The 15,753-nt window shown below is 55.2% G+C and overlaps 2 protein-coding genes across 3 annotated transcripts; one reads left to right on the top strand and one right to left on the bottom strand.

The window, feature by feature from the left end:
- Positions 1-6: 6 nt before the first annotated feature.
- On the top strand, positions 7-5,752 carry Tmem54 (transmembrane protein 54). Its single transcript, XM_004640982.2, has 6 exons — positions 7-121; positions 2,431-2,624; positions 4,469-4,528; positions 4,664-4,852; positions 4,972-5,106; positions 5,458-5,752. Exons 1-6 carry the CDS (start codon positions 106-108, stop codon positions 5,527-5,529), a joined length of 666 nt encoding a protein of 221 aa, XP_004641039.1. The 5' UTR covers positions 7-105; the 3' UTR covers positions 5,530-5,752.
- Positions 5,753-6,508: 756 nt separating this feature from the next.
- Hpca (hippocalcin) lies at positions 6,509-14,439 on the bottom strand. 2 transcript variants are annotated; one of them, XM_004640981.2, is made up of 4 exons: positions 14,365-14,439; positions 11,696-12,094; positions 6,752-6,857; positions 6,509-6,650 (listed from the first exon to the last, which is right to left on the bottom strand). In XM_004640981.2, the coding sequence occupies exons 2-4, from the start codon at positions 12,071-12,073 to the stop codon at positions 6,553-6,555; spliced, it is 582 nt and encodes a 193-aa protein (XP_004641038.1). In that variant the 5' UTR covers positions 12,074-12,094; positions 14,365-14,439; the 3' UTR covers positions 6,509-6,552. The 2 variants fall into 2 exon arrangements, with proteins under 2 accessions (XP_004641038.1, XP_023556869.1); XM_023701101.1 differs by lacking the exon at positions 14,365-14,439 and having other exon boundaries at positions 6,752-6,859; positions 11,914-12,073.
- Between the last annotated feature and the right edge of the window lie 1,314 nt (positions 14,440-15,753).

The raw sequence follows: 15,753 nt of genomic DNA, 5'->3' as shown, positions 1-15,753 counted from the left end.
AGTGGGCGCGCCGACGACGGGCGACGAGGATGGGAGCGGAGCCCCCGGGCAGCCCGCAGCCTCAGGGACCGCGCTGACGCCGGCCGCAGCCACCGCGCGAGCGACATGTGTGTGCGCCTCGGTGAGCGCCGGGGCGGCTCTGGGCCTCACGGGGGCGCCGCGCTACAGCCGGGTGGACCGAGGTCCGGGCCCCTGCTCCTCTAACTCACTTCCTGACCTGGGATGGGCTACTTTCCTGGCGCGGGCCTTAGGTTCCCCAGCAGTGAGATGGAGGGAGGGCTGCTGGGTAGCTGCTCAGTGTGGCTCCACGTTCCTTTCTTGCTGAGGGGCACACTGCCCCAGGAGCCCTGGATGGGACAGAGGTGCAGAACCTGTCACCGGGGTGGGAGCAAAGAGCAGAGCCCGGGGCCCAGGGCTGATGCCCCTCAGCTTTGCCAAAGGGTCTCAGATGGGATCAAAGCAGACACCGGCTTGCCCCACTGTCCCCATGAGCACCGGGATACTGTTCTTGGGCATCAGCCTGTTCTCCAGAGTCCCCACTCTGGCCAAGAGACCTGTGGGCCTCAGTTTCTTTATCTGTAAAATGGGGATAGTGGCACCCATCACCTAGCACTTGCTTATCAATATGAAGTTACCAGGGGCTGGGGAGATAGTTCAGTAGAATAAATGCTTCCCTGGCAAGTGCAAGGACCTGAGTTCAATCCCCGGTTCAAAAAAAAAAAAAAGAAGTTACCTCCTGAGAGCAAAGTGTGCCATCCACGTTAATAAAAGCTCCCAGAGTCTGAGCTGGAAATAAAGGAACTGCTCTGAGACTCTGTCCAGTGCTGTAATCATAGCCCCAAGCTGCCACTGTGTCCCCATTTGATCAAACTCTTGGTCCCGGGATGCTGCTGATATCAAGCCGGGATCTCAGCCCAGGTCTGAGCCAGGTCTTGCCAAGTAGGTGGGTGGAGGGAGAACCAAGTGCCATGCCCCTTCCTGTTTGGCTCGCTGTTCCTCTGAGCAGGCCAGTCCAGCCCTGCTGTGCCCGTCCAGCCATCCTCTGCCCTCTGCTTCTCTTCCACTTGGTCCAGAGGGCTCAGAGGGGCTCACAGGCTCCAGGGGTTTCAGAGGCCAGCTAGACCTGCCCTCATCTGGATTTTGTTTTGCTTTGCTTTGTTGGTGCCGGAGATGGAAGCCAACACCCCACCAAGCTGCTCCAACACTGCGCCACACCTCCTGGGTCCCCTGCCTGTTTTATATCTAGGGAATCTGGGGCCGCAGAGAGGAGGGGTTGGTGCTGGGTGGAAGAGGGGCCCTTTCCTCAGCAGCTGCTGCCTCCCTGCTTCCTGGGATTGCCTCTTGGCATAGAGTCCCAAGTGCATCCAGTGAGTGATTGCTTTTTTCCATTTTGTCTTTTCTTCATTTTTAAATTTAGCTTCTGTATCCTGTACATGTATAAAGTTTTTTTTGTTGTTTTTGCGGAACCAGGGATTGAACTCAGGCCCTTGCGCTTGCCAGAGAAGCACTTATTCCACTGAGCCATCTCCCTGGCCCCAACATGTACAAAATTTGATCAGCCCTCTGCCACAGGTGGAGAGACTGAGGCCTAGGGCAGGACTCAAAGTCAGATTCCAAGAGAGCAGCTAAAGGAAGGGGGGGTCATTTGGCACTGGCCGCCCACCATCTTCCAGTCCTGGATGGCTGAGTGAGGGAGCGCGGGGCCAGCTGTGTGTCCTTGGGGGCAGAGACAGGAGCCATTACAGAACTGCAGATAGCAGCTGCCTGCCTGAGGAGGGGGCCTCCCTGTTCCCCAGATGAGAGGAGAAGAGCTGATGGGGCCACTTAGAATTCACCCTTGGGCCGGGGAGATGGCTCGGAGGAATAAGCTCTTCCCTTGCAAGTGCAAGGGCCTGAGTTCAATCCCCGGTTCTGAAAAAAAAAAAAAAATTCTCCCTCCCAACAGCCGGGCAGATGCAGACCCAGAGGCCCGAGGGAGTCACCAGCCTCCAGGCACTTCAGCTCCACACCTGGGTTGAGCACCTACCGTGTGTGCCAGGTCAGGTCCTGCCTACCAAACTGAATACCAATCAGGGCCTGATCCCTGCCCAGTAGGCTGGGGCCTCAACAGTGACTGTCAAGCTCACCCTGGTACCCGAGGAGGTGCTCAATGGACATATGTGTAATGAACACATGAATGAATGAATAAATGAATGAATGAATGAATGAATGAATGAGGAGCCCTGGGGGCATTGAGTCCAGAGCTGGAGACCTGAGTCCCTGGGACTCTCACAAAGGAGCTGTGAATCTCATTACAGAGGAGGAAACTTGAGACTCAGAGAAGTTTCTGGGCTCAGGTCATCTAGAAATAGACTCAGGACCCACTGTTGTTATTCTCCAGAGCCCAGCAGGCTGACCCTCACCCTGGCCCTGACTTGGCTGTCCCCACAGGTGGCCTGAATGTGGACGACTTCCGGAAGGTGCTGCTGAAGGCGGGCTTGGTGATGGTGGTGCTGGGCCACTTGAGCTTCGTTGCAGCTGCTATCCTCCACGGCACTGTGCTGCGCTACGTGACCACACCCCATGACGCGGTGGCTCTGCAGTACTGTGTGGTCAATATCGTGTCGGTCACTTCTGCCATTGTGGTACGGCCAGTGCAGAAGGGTGGCTGGCAGTGGGAGGAGCTTGAAAGGTGTTTGATGAGTTCTCACTGGCATCTGGGTGGCTGAACAGGGAGTGCCAAGCGCCAACCCCTGTGATGCCACCTATCAAACCTTTGCCTCAGTTTCCCTTCTATACATCGAGAATGGTAAAAAATGTCTACCTCAGAGGGCCCTGGTGAATACTGATGGATCGTCCACTGAAGTATTCAGTGCAGAGGTTAGTGTGCACTGCTGTGAGTTGGAGTTATTACTGTTGTAGAACACCAAGGCACCCTCTGGCAAAAGGAAGGAACATCCGGGCAAGTTGAAGGAGCCCAGGGGTTTCACAGAGGTTGAAGGTCTCTGGGTATTGATGGATGTGTAGGAGTTCACAGGTGGGCAGCAATGACTAACCCAGGTGTTCAGTGTGCTTGGGCTTGCAGGTAGGAAAGTGAGAGGGAAGGTGCATGCAAAGCTGTGGAGCTGGGAATGGCTATGACCTGTTCTAGAGATCCTCAGAAAACCAATTTGGCAGGAGCTGCGCATTAGACCTGTTCCATAGCAACTCCTTGACATAAGTACTGCGGACTAACTGATTGCACCTCTGCAACCCCTTGATAAATGGTAACCATGTTCTGTTTGGCTGTGAGACCTTGTATAAGGACCTCAGAAATCAAGGCCTGGCATTCTCAGATTTACAAAGTCCTTTCCTGACTGTTGAAGAGGCAGCCCTACCTGTGAGGACACATCAGAGTCTGAGCCTCCTCCCTCAGGGAAGGAACTTCTCTCTGTGCCTGCACAATGAAGCTGAGGTCTGGACCACACGAGGAGAGGAGAGGCCAGTGTCACAGGGCCGTGCAGGTGCCGGAGTGGCCTTGGAGTCCGGCTCTCTGTGCCTCCCGGCAGCTATGTGAGGAAAGCAGAGTTGGGAAGGCCACAGGGGTGGGCTCTGGGCTGGATCCCTTCCCCTTCACCCCCCTTAACCTCACTGCTCCCAGTGGCAGTGGTTTACAGGAAACTAAGACTCCAGACTTCACCAACCTCCTGCTGATATAAAGAAGCCAACCCTACTAGGATGATGGAAGTCTGAGGCTTTCAAAGCCAGCTCATCCTTCAGGGGAAGGCAGAGACCAGACAGGCTGAAGCCCTGAGTGCAGCTGCCCAGGGGAATAAAACCGTAGATGGAGCCCCACAGTGTCATGCCTGGTGCAGCAAGGACATCTCCAGAGGAAGGCTGAACAGCACCCCAGGGGTCCTCTTCTGGGCCTGAAAGTGGTCTGGAAGCTGATGAAGCCAGGTTTCACAGAGAAGAGGAGCAGGGAGCTGAGCCTGGGAGCATCAGACAGGCTGTACGTGGGTGTCCCTGTCAGGACAATGAGGAAGGACAGTAGCCCAGGGCAGAGCTGAGCAGGTCATAGGCATGGGCACAGGTCACTGAGAGCCTGGCGTAATTTAAAGTCTCCTAGGGATTTTGAATTCTGCTGGCTTTAGTTCTCTGCTAGTTGAGTTCCTTTGTTTTTGCCTGTCTTTTCCATTGCAGGGAGCTATGTCACATGTGTCACGTACCCAAGTAGGACCCTGCAGGCCTGGCATACACAAGACAAATGCAGCTGTAGGCAGTGGGGAGTCACGGAAGGTTGTAGGCAGGGAGCAACTGTTTTAGAAATAACACTCAAGGCTGGGCCATGAGATGGCAAGGCCTCTGGATGGAGGCCCTGAGCCCAAGCTCAGCATGGGGTGAGGGGTGCGGGTTGGAGACTGACATTAGTGGAATCTATTCCAAGTTGGTCTCGACTTCTTGCTCTCCTCCGGCACAGGGTCGGAGTTGACCCAAGCCTCCCCCACAGGTCATCTCCTCTGGCATCGCAGTCATCGTGTTGTCACGCTACCTCCCCAGCATGGTTCTGGTAGGCAGCGCTTCCTGGGATGGGGCTGTAGAGTTGGGGTGGCAGCTGCTGCCCAGGGCCTGGTATGATGGCGGCAGGGGGGGGGGGGGGGTGTAGTTGCCTGATAGCCACTAACTGGTGGCCTCTCCTGTCCAGCGCTGGACCGTGTTTAGCTCTAGCATAGCCTGTGTTCTTCTCACGCTGACCTGTGCCCTTGGCCTCTTGGCCTCCATCGCAGTGACCTTTGCCACCCAGGGCCGGGCACTGCTAACTGTCTGCACTTTCGGGAGTCCTGAACTACTGGTGCTCACACCTGACTGCCCCTTCGACCCCACACGCATTTACGTGAGTGCCAGGGCTTGGGATGGGGGCATCCTAGCCCTTGATGGAGTGGGCAGGGTTGGGGAAGTCCTGCCCTCCAGCCCCAGTCCCAGATAGCCATCTCTGCCCCCTGTGTCCTGCAGAGCTCCAGCCTGTGCCTGTGGGGCATCTCCTTAGTGCTCTGTGTGGCAGAGAGCGTGTTTGCTGTGCGCTGCATCCAGCTCACCCACCAGGTGCTGGAACTGAGGCCCTGGTGGGGGAAAAGTGGCCACCATGTGGTAAGTCCCCACCCAGTCGTGACTCACCTGCTACCTGGGGTCCCATGCTGGAGAGCTCAGGCTCCTGTGCTCTACCCATCTTTGAGAAGGAGGACACAGGTTCTCGCCCCAGACTAGAAGGACAGGCTTGGAGACTCAGAAGGTCAGATTTCCAGCTATAGCTGGGACCTGGCTCCAGAACAAGTGCTGAGGGAGGGCAAAGAGCATCTAGCCTGGCGCAAGGGATGCTCTGGGGGTCTGGTCGGACTGTTGCCCACAGGGTGGTGATAACCCCCCCACTCCAATGGCCCTGGTTTCCTGAAGCAGACCCCAGGCCAGACCCAGTGGCAGCAGCCTGCTGTGTGTCCACAGGTGCAGAGCCCAGAACCCGTGGAGGGCCACAACCTGATGAGCTGCACCAGCTCTGTGCCGCTCACCCTCTGAGAGCCAATGCCTCATTCAGCCCCATGGCCACCGGACCTGCAACCAAGCCTGCACTGTTGTCAAATGGCTGTCAAGTTCCAGATGGCCCCAGGATCCCTGGAGCCAGCCCAAGAGGGCTCAGTTGACCCTTGGGGATCCAGGAGGGATGTTTCAGCCCCTGGCCCCAGCCACCTAGCCCACTGCACTGAAACGAAACTTTATTTGGAAGTTATTAAAAAGAACAAAGATGCTCCAAATGGCTGCATGCAGGGCGGGGGTGGGGCTCGGCCAGGGGCCTGCATTTCTTTCTCACACAGGACTTGGTAGAAGGGATTAGCCCGCGCGCTAGTGTGTGTGTGTGTGTGTGTGTGTGTGTGTGAGAGAGAGAGAGAGAGAGAGAGAGAGAGAGAGAGAGAGAGAGAGAGGCCAATACAGAGGGTCTGTGGCTGGCTGCGTCCATCTGAGTGCATCCGAGTGCAAAAGGCAGGCAGTTTCAGGGAACCCACAGCTGGCAGCTGGGATGGGGAGGTTTCCATCTGTGTTGGCCCGGAGGCCAGCAGGAGCTAGGGCAGGAAGTGTGGGGGCTTCTGCAGGGAAGGGCGGCTCAAGGAAGCTCTTTCCTCAAACTCCCTCAGCCCTGGAATTCTCTCCCCCCAAGTAAAAAGACAGGCTTGAGTCACCTGAGCTTGACTCCCTACTGCCCCCAGGCTGAGCCCTGCGAGGCGAGCCTGAGCCTTGTGCGGTTGGGAAAGGGTCTGGCCTCAGGGCTGGGGTTCGCGGTAGATGGCCAGGTGTCAGGGAGAGGACTCCTGATTCTGAGGGGCAGCCATGCCGGAACCTGTCACTGCCATTGCCAGAGGGGGATGACACCAGCTTGCTTTGGGCGCCTTCCTTGCAGGGTCCCTGTTCCAGGGGCCCCCACAGTGCAGACCCACCAGGGGCGGGTCCCAGTCTGGCCCCCAGCCTGGGTAGACACAAGGGAAAGGAAGCTGAGAGCCGAGTGGGACCGGTGAAGGCAGGGATGGGGGGGCCTGTCTTCTCTCCTCAGAACTGGGAGGCGCTGCTGGGGTCGCACTGCAGCAGGCGCACGATGGACGGGTCGCTCTTCGCCCCGCGGATGAACTCCTCCAGGGACAGCTTGCCTGCGGGAGGAGGCAGGCAGTGAGGGCAGACGCAGGGGCCCGGGGCACAGGAGGGAAGGAGGGGGCGCTGCCTGCCGTCCGCCCCGCCCCCCACCCCTCACCGTCGTTGTTGGTGTCCATTTGGCGGAAGATTTTCTCAGTCCTCTTTTCCGGGGTCGACTCGTCCTCCGGCATCTTCATCACAGATGAAACCATCTTGTAAATGGCCTGAGGGTCGGGAGGGAAGGCAAGGCGTGAGACGAGCTCCCCTCCCAGCCTCGGGAATGCCCCGGAGTGCTCACCCAGCCCGGCTAGGTAGAGGGGGTCCCCGAAAGCTTGGGGCCCTGGCAAGGCTTCCCAGAAGAGGGGGCTATTGGGGTGGGGTCCACTGCCTCCTGATCTAGGTCCCTGGAGGGCCAAGTGGGAAAGGAACGCAGCGTGAAAGCTCCGAACGGCCCCAAGAATTGGAGGGTGCAGGGAATCAGACGAGATGTCCGAGGGCGTCGAGGCCCAAATGGCCAAAGGCCCAGATCGCTGGGCATCGGCACTCACACCTGGGCTTGTGGGTACGAGCTAGCACTGCCCCTTCAGAATCAGGCCCTTCGCAACCCTCACTTTACTGCTGCAGGGCGCCAGACCCAGGGGGTGAAAGGGGGCGGGGGGTGGGGGGAAGACGGACACTGGACTGCGTTACCGTCTGTGGCCCGCAGGGGGCGCAGGGCCGCATTGAGGCAGCCGGGGTTCCACAGGGGCGGGAATATTATGCAAACGAATGCAAATGAGCATCTGCCAGCGGGCAGGGACAGCCCGAGCTCTGCTGGGTTGAGGGCTGCAGCTGCCACGTGCAAGAGCTTCTGAGGCGAGGCGCAGGAGGATTGTCGTGCTAAATGAACAGAGCACCTAGTGCTTGGCCTATAGCACTGACAGGCTGGCTAGGTCCCTGCGTCCTGGGGCTCAAGGACCCCATCTGTCGCCTCAACCTTCCAGGTTTTCCAGACTAACACCTCCAAAAAGTCTCCCTTCTTCAGCTCTGAAACTTCCCCTGCCTGCGGGTCAGCTACTCCCTCTCTGCTGGTCTTTTCTGGCCTCTGGCTTTTCGGTCTGTCCCCACACTGCTTCTGAAGCTTTTTGCAACACAGATCTCCACTGCTGAGTCCCGTCGGGGAGGCTGCCCTTCACTCCCTTCCGTCACACACGGGCACCCTCCAGGCCGCCGTGCACCCAGCTCCTCCTGGATGCTGCCCCACCTCCTTCTGCTACCTCCCACTCCTCCTCGAGGCTCAGTGTATGCAGTGCTTTCTGAGTGAGGCCTGACCCAGGCTGAGTCAGGGCGCATGCGAAGGCCAGCGCCTCGGGGCTTCTCCTTTGAGGACCCCTCTCCGGAAGTAATTATGTGTCTATAGGTCTACACTAGTCCCTACCATATAGGGAAGAACCTCTGACACTAGCTAGTGCCCACATGCTCAGAAGCAGGCCCAGCGCCTGGTAGGCACTCCCATGTTTAAAGGCCAGTGGTGCCTCCTACTGTGTTCTGTACCAAGTCCGAATCATTTGGTCCTTGGTATTCAAGATGCTTCTCAGTTTGCCCGTTCTGACCTCACCACCATGAGCCTTCCCCAGAGGGGTAAACCTACCACAACCAAACACCCCTGCACCCTTCGGATTTCCCAACATTCACAGTCTTTAGGTGGAATAAAACTACTTGCGACCATTTATCAGAAAATCAGGGTTGGGGAGATAGCTCAGTAAAATAAGTGCTTGCCTGGTAAGTACAAGGCCCTGAGTTCAATCCCTAGTACCGCTAAATAAATAAATAAATAAAATAAAATCACAATTTGCCAGGTCCTTTATAAGCATTATTTTAAATTTCACAACAAGGCTGAGGACAGGAATGGATGGCAAAGATCAAATTTGAACCGGCTCTCTTAGCTGCTGGAAGAATGCTTGGGCAGGGGGGCATGAGCGTGGGATGGACCTGCAGTACCATTCTGGTCCATGATTCACTTGCAGTGTAGCCTTGGACAAATACTTAACTTCTGTGGGCCCCAGTTACCATCTGTAAAATGGAGTAACCCTGTCTTCCTTATTAGGACTATCTAGAAGATTAAATGAGATACAATAACTAGAACCACGGATGGCTACAGGAAGGGATCACTAAATATCACCTTATATGATAGACATTATTCATCCACCAGGTCCTCAGTCCGTCCCCTCATCTCTCAGTCCCCAGGCTCCCAGATGTCACCTTCTGTCACTGGGCTGGTCAGCATAGCTGGCACAATGATTTCTATCCCTAGGTTGGGAGCCCTGGGAAACACAGTCTCCTCTCCCATTGTACCACCTCCTGGCACGGGACTGGGTCCTGAGAAGGACGGAGCAATGACATGCTTCCTGCAACAGCCCTTCTCCTGGGCCTCCTAATTAATTGTTTGGAATTGCTGCCTGATCACAGTTTCTCTGGAGCCTATTTGTCATTAATCAGGCACTGGGGTTTTGCAGAGCTCTGTGTGCACCAGCTGTCTGAGGCCTGTGTCTGCCATCACAGAAGCCAGGGCCCTGTAGCCAGACCAACCAGAAAGGGGTCCTGGGGGTACCGAGAAATGGGGCTAGCTTGACTGCTGCACGGAGTGGGGGCTGTGGCAGGATTGAGTTCCCAGCACACACTGGTGCAGCCACTCATGCTCAGTGGAAGAACATGAGTCTCTTTTGGATTTGCTGCTACATGGTGTTCCTCCACCCTGTCTACTTTGACCCATGTATCAAGGACCCCAGAGGTTCCTGGCATCCAGTAACTGAGAATTAACACCTGATCTATAAGAGTCAGTAACACTAAGGCACTAGACACAGGAAGGGCGTCATTTGCCAAGGCAGCCATTCCACTCAAGCTGGAGAGTATGGATGCAGACTTAGCCAGAGAGGCCCAAGTCAAGTCCAACTGGGGCAGGATGAGATAAAGGGAAAGCAGTCTGCAGGACTGAGGGACTGGGTGGGAAAAGATTCAGAGAAGCAGAAGAGCAGCAAGGGCTCATGCAAAGCAATGCAGTGGCTTTGCCCAGAGCACAGAGCAGGACGCTGAAAGGCCATCTTGACGAAAGCAGAGGATACGCAGAGAAATCATGACTGACAGTTGCTAATGCTTACTGAGTACCAAGAAAGTGCAGGACCCTGTACTGGAACGCTTGTCCCGCTTTATCCCTGCAACAGGCTGGGACTCAACACCCCCACTACTGTGAAAAAAGCTGTAAAAGCTTAGGGGGAAGTGGGCAAGGAACCAGGTAGCCCAAAGAGAACCAAGGCCCTGACCATCTTCAAGGCTGGCTAAGGAGATGAGTGTTCTGGAAGACTTCTTTTTCTTTCTTTCTTTCTTTCTTTCTTTCTTTTCTTTTCTTTTCTTTTCTTTTCTTTTCTTTTTTTTTTTTTGTGGAACTGGGGATAGAACTCAGGCCCTTGTGCTTGCCAGGGAAGCACTTATTCCACTGAGCTGTCTCCCCAGCTCCAAGACTTCTCCTAATAAAGCCAACACTGGGGATGGGGAGGTAGCTCAGTGGAATAAGTGCTTCCCTGGTAAGCACAAGGGCCTGAGTTCAATCCCCAGTTACGCAAAAAAGAAAAAAAAAAAAAAAAAGCTAACACTTATCACACTTTAAGTTTGTGCTCAGAAAGGGCACTCATGTAGGTCCCTAAATCTTGTCATATCAGATGAGCAACCTAAGAGTTAAGGCCAGTTCCAGAACTGGAAGCCAGAACTCCCGACTAGGAGTCCAGAGGCCTCACAAAAAGCAGCTCTAGGTGGTGGCCAAGCTAAGCCTGATTCCACGTAAGCACTATGTGACTTCGGGCAAGTCCTTCCACCTTCTGAGCCATTGGAGCTGTGGTAAGGAAGTACTGCTTTCATGGGCACAGAGCAGCTTGCTGGCTAGTGGGTTGTTGGTGGCCCCTCTGTTGGACAGTGGCTGAGAATCCATATGCATTGTGTGCATTAGAGTCCACTGGTCCACTCACGGGCTGTGTAGCCTCAAGCAAGTGCCTTGACCTCTCTGAGCATTTTTCCTCCTGAGTAAATGAGGATTAATAAAACACAATGGTCATTTACTCCTCACAAATGTCAAGTCATGAAAGACTTGGCTAAAAAACTATTCCAGATTAAAGGGGATTAAGGAAGCGCTGGCCTGATAGCTCAGTGGATTAAAGCACCCGCTTAGGCAGAGCACAGCGGCCAGGGTTCAATCCCCAGCATGCTGTGCCAGCCTGCCCCAAGGGGTGCCCTGAGAGGGATTGAGACTGGGCGTGGTGGTGTGTGCCTGTAATCCCAGCACTTGGGAAGTTGAAAACAGGAGAATCACTATGAGTCCGATCTACATAGTAAGACCCTGTAGATCCTGTAGATTCTGTCCTAAATACGGAAAAAAACAAATAAAGGAGACTAAGGAGACATGACAACAAAACAATGCATAAGGGGGTGCACACCTATAATCCCATTGCTTGGGAGGCTGAAGCAGGAGGATCAGCTCAAGTTTAAGGCCAACCTGGGCTACAAAGTGAATTCAAAGCCAGCCTGAACTGCATAGTGAGCTCCTATCTCAGAAAAAAACAAAAACAAACAAAAAAAAAAAAACAGTGCTTGATCTTAGACAATGGGAAAAAATGCTCTAGGGAACATTATGGAAACAGTTGGCAAAACTGGAAGATGGTCTGTAGATTAGATAATAGCATCATTTCCACGTCAAATGTCCTGACATGGCTAATCATATTATACATTATGTAAGAGAATGTCCTTATTCTTAGGAAATACGTCTTTTACCTAAGGGTAAAGGGTCAATGTTCAGAACAACAAGAAAGCATTGCAGGAATATAAAGATAAAGCAAAATGTTAATTGGGGATTCTGGACTAAGGGTACACAGAGTTTTTTTCACTGTTCCTTTAAACCAGTCATTTTGTCAATGGGATTGTGACAGTGGCATCTGCCACTACTTGCCTACCATGTCTGTTGAGAGCTAAAGGCGGAGGGGGGGTGGTGAGAACAAGCTGCTGGGCCTGCGCCTGGCAGTCGGGGGCCCGGGCCCACCTGCACAATCTCCAGCATCTCCTCTCTGCTGATGTAGCCATTGCCATCCAGGTCATACATGCTGAAGGCCCACATGAGCTTCTGTTCTAGGCGGCCGCGGGAGGTCACACTCAGCGCGATGATGAACTCCCGGAAATCGATGGTCCCGTCGCTGTTGGTGTCAAAGGTGCGGAAGACATGCTCCGCGAACTTGGAGGCGTCGCCATAGGGGAAGAAGTTGGCGTAGATTTTCTTGAACTCATCCACGTTGAGGATGCCCGTGGGGCAGTCCTTGAGGAAGCCCTTGTACCACTCCTGAAGCTCCAGCTCCGAGAACTCTGTGTTCTCTCGCAGGTCCTGCAGCATCTCTGGCCGCAGCTTGCTGTTCTGCTTGCCCATGACCGCAAAGCCAAGTCCCACCTGGATCCCCCAGGGAGTCAAGGGACAGAGAGGAGGGGTCAGGCCCTCCTGCCTCCTTGATACTCCTCCAGAAGGGACCCTGAACACCCCAACTTCTTTTGACCCAGCAAAACAGGAACTGGCCGAGTGTTAGCACCTGCACTCAAGCATCTGCCCCTATGACCCACTCCACACTGTTTCCTGGGAACAGAACCAGAGGAGGAAGGAAAGGGGCTCCCACCGATTGGGCCAGACACTACGCCTTCCAAAGTACACACCTTATCACCTCATAAAAGGGGAGTCTGGAGCTAGCCCCCATTTTTCAGAGAAGAAGTCAGGCTCAGAAAACTACACGGGTCACACAGCCACTGCATGACAGGACTGGGCCCCTGAGTTGCTTAAGCAGGTGCAGAAAGGCCTTCTGGTCCTCTTTCCTATCACTGTCCTCTCCTTGCTCCCCATTCCTGCTCCCCCAGAATACACTTGTGACCCAGACAGAGCTCCTTCATCTCCGACAGGTGTGCCTGACAAGCAGCAGCATAGGACGGATGTTATTCTGGGTTCCAGAGCCAGATCACTGGAATGTGAATCCCAGCTCTGTTTCTTACCAGCTATGTGACCTTGGGCAACTTGCTTAAGCTCTTTCTGCCTCATCTGTAGAGTGGGGATAATAATAGCACTTACCTCACAGGACTGTTGGAGGTAACAGCACATGTGAAACACTCAGAACCATGCCTACACCAATAACAAGTGCTACATACGTGTTACATAAATCAAACGTACATGTACACAAGTAGCACAACTATCCTGTGAAACAATATGCAAACAAATCTATCCTGACTCTTATTATGTTATACAGCTCCCCACACCCATACCCTGGTCCCATGCCACTCACATACCAGCCCGCACTGCTTGTGGGTCACTGTGCCTCCACAGGAAACGTCCCTTACCCACAACTCACAGGTACTGACACTCGGCAGCACACACAGCCCCCCTACCTTGCACACCAAGATATACCAGCCCACGACCCCACATGTCTCATACATGCCAGCACACGCCAACTCACATGCCAACACCTCTCACATGGCCAGCTGCACGTGGGACCTTCAGGCACCCTTGTCATTTTCCTTTCTTTGTCCAGAGGTGTTGTCAGGTCCCAGGAGAGGGAGCTGCACCTCTTCTCAAACCTGTTGGAGGCCCCTTTTCCAGGGAGATTGCCTAGCCCGTCCAATGCTTCCCCAACATTCCCCTTTCTAATCCTGAAAGGTCTCCTCAGGGCAGAGGTTTGACTGCAAGGCCAGAAGGAATGCAATGGAGGGAAGCCAGCAATCATTTGGGGAAGGGATGTAGGAGCGTGTGCAGGTGACCCCTCCCGTGAATGTGGGAGGAGAGAGAGGGCAAGGGGGTTCCTTGTGTACATAAGGGTGGGCACACGTATGAGAACGCATGTGTTCATGCATGTGTTTTCCTGGGTTCTGCATTACCTTTGTCTTTCTGTGTTTTAATCTATGACCACTTATATGCATTACATGTGCATGTTAGCAGGTATGCACCGGTCACAGCGTGAAGAGAATGTCGCTATGTGATCATGTGGGGGACCTGTGCATGTCCTCAGCAGTGTGTCACATGCATGTTTCTGTAAGTTGGTGCCCTTCCGCCCCCCGCTCAGCCTCCTCTGGCCCAGGCTGAGGACCCACAGGACAGGTGTGTCGGAAGGGACGAGGAAATGTATTGCGCTGAGCAGGGCAGTGTGTTTCTTAACCCCTTCCTCAAGGTCCAGGGAACTGGGTCACCAGGGCGGGGGCAGAAAAATGTGCTGGGCAGGAGAGCTTCTCCAGTGCCCCCTCCTTCCCACCACCTCAGCACTGCCCCTCCCAGTTGGAAGAAGATTCTGTTGTCCCCGCAAAAAGCCCCCCAGACCCCAAAATAGAAAAAACCTCATGGCTCGACCTGAGAAACCGTCTCCGGGTTGTCACTCCAAACCTCCCCCACCTCTGTGCTGAGCCCCCGCCTCAATTCTTCTTGCGCTCAGAGCGCGTCCTGCGCGTGACCCCTCCGGGAGGGGGCGCTCCGGGGCGGCCGAGCAGCGACTCCCCCCGGCTGGCCACGCAGCGGTCAGGACCCTGGAGAGCGCCCGCGTCGCCCAGGGGAGCCACCGCTCCCTTCACTCCGGGCCAGAGGAATTCCCAGAGGCGCGGGGAACCGCGGGGTGGAGGAGCCCTGGACCTGGTCCCCGGTTCGGGACTGCCCTCCCCACATCCCCCAGCTCCTATCGGGGCGCCCCCACTCACCCAGCGACGCCGAGACACCGACTGCGCAGGGAAGGCGGCGCTGCTGCGGCGCGCGGCGGCAGAGGCGGCCGGAGGGCGGGCGGGACTGCGAAGGAGACGCCCCGCAGCGTTCGCCCGGAGCCCCTCCCCTGGGGGGGTCCCCTCCACCCGGGGGTGGGAGAGCGGTGCACTAAGCTCCGCCCTCGCCCCGCAGAGGGAAAGAAGCGCCCTCACTTCCCCTGTCCCCATCTCGAGGAAGCATCCTGACGGGGGCGGAGGACCCAACCCCTCATCTCCCCAGCATCTCCCCTGGAGAAGGTTGATTTGGAGGGGCGGCTGGGGATCGAGACCTCCTTCCAGAGCCGCGGACAATCCCCGGCCGCGTTCACCCTTTCCTCCCCGTGCCTACCTGGGCGCCGGGCCGGGCTTCGTTCCGAGGGCAGAATCCGGCTCCTGGGTGGTTGGAGGGGCACCTTCCTGCCTCCGGGCTTCAACTCCTGAACCAACTGAGCTTCGGTGCTCTGCGAGGAGGGGTAGCGCCCACCCCTCCAGTCCTGAGGTCTTGGGGCGGCCAGGCACGCCCCCTGCCCTCCTCCACCTCGGAGGGCCCACCCCCTGCCTACTACTCCGGGTCTCACCTCCCACCCTCTCCCTACCTCAAAAGGCGGGCTCCTCCCACTGCCCTCTCCAGCTTCAGCCAGCGCAGGCTTGTGACCCACACAGGGAAGAGAGTCTCTCCAGCTGGGGTTCCCAAGATGCAGCTATCCCTGCCTTCACGAAGACAGCAGCAGTCTCCATATCCTGGGCTTAAATTCTGTCCTTCTCTGTTTCTAGGATGTGGTCCTTATTTATTGCCTCACTTTACAGATGAGGAAACTGAGGCTCAAGGAGTGTAGTGACTTTTCCAGTGTCCCATAGCTGGTGAGTTGGGGGCTTGGATTCAAATCCATGTGCTCTCATTCATTTAGCCCACTGATATTTATCAAGTGTGCGTTCTTTACCCAACACGGTTCTAGCTCACAGGATTACTGGTGTGGACAAGAAACAATGGACACAACAGACAAGTCAATTCTGTAGTGTATTACATAAATTGCCTGGGAAAAGATCGGATGGTGGCAGACCAGGAGCCTTGGGGAGCATGCCGAGGCCCTTAGAGTCTATCCCAGATGAGACGGGCAGTCTTGGAGCTTGAGTAGAGTAAGAGGCTCCGCCTTCCATGTCTGGCACTCACTGGGGGCATTACATCAAGAATAAACTTTGACACACCTATAATATTCAATAACGGAACTTAAAAAAAATGGGGTATAACTATGAATGCCCATTTTGTATCTGTGTATTCAAAGTGGTTGGGATAGATATATAGTTGCATTCTCTTAATGAATAGAATGATTTGTTCTAATGGTGTTTGTA

The sequence above is a fragment of the Octodon degus genome, unplaced genomic scaffold (assembly GCF_000260255.1).
Source record: "Octodon degus isolate 3935 unplaced genomic scaffold, OctDeg1.0 scaffold00130, whole genome shotgun sequence".
NCBI classification, from domain to species: Eukaryota; Metazoa; Chordata; class Mammalia; order Rodentia; family Octodontidae; genus Octodon; species Octodon degus.
The sequence above is the reverse complement of the archived record's forward strand: the minus strand, read 5'-3'. Positions and strand labels throughout refer to the sequence as shown.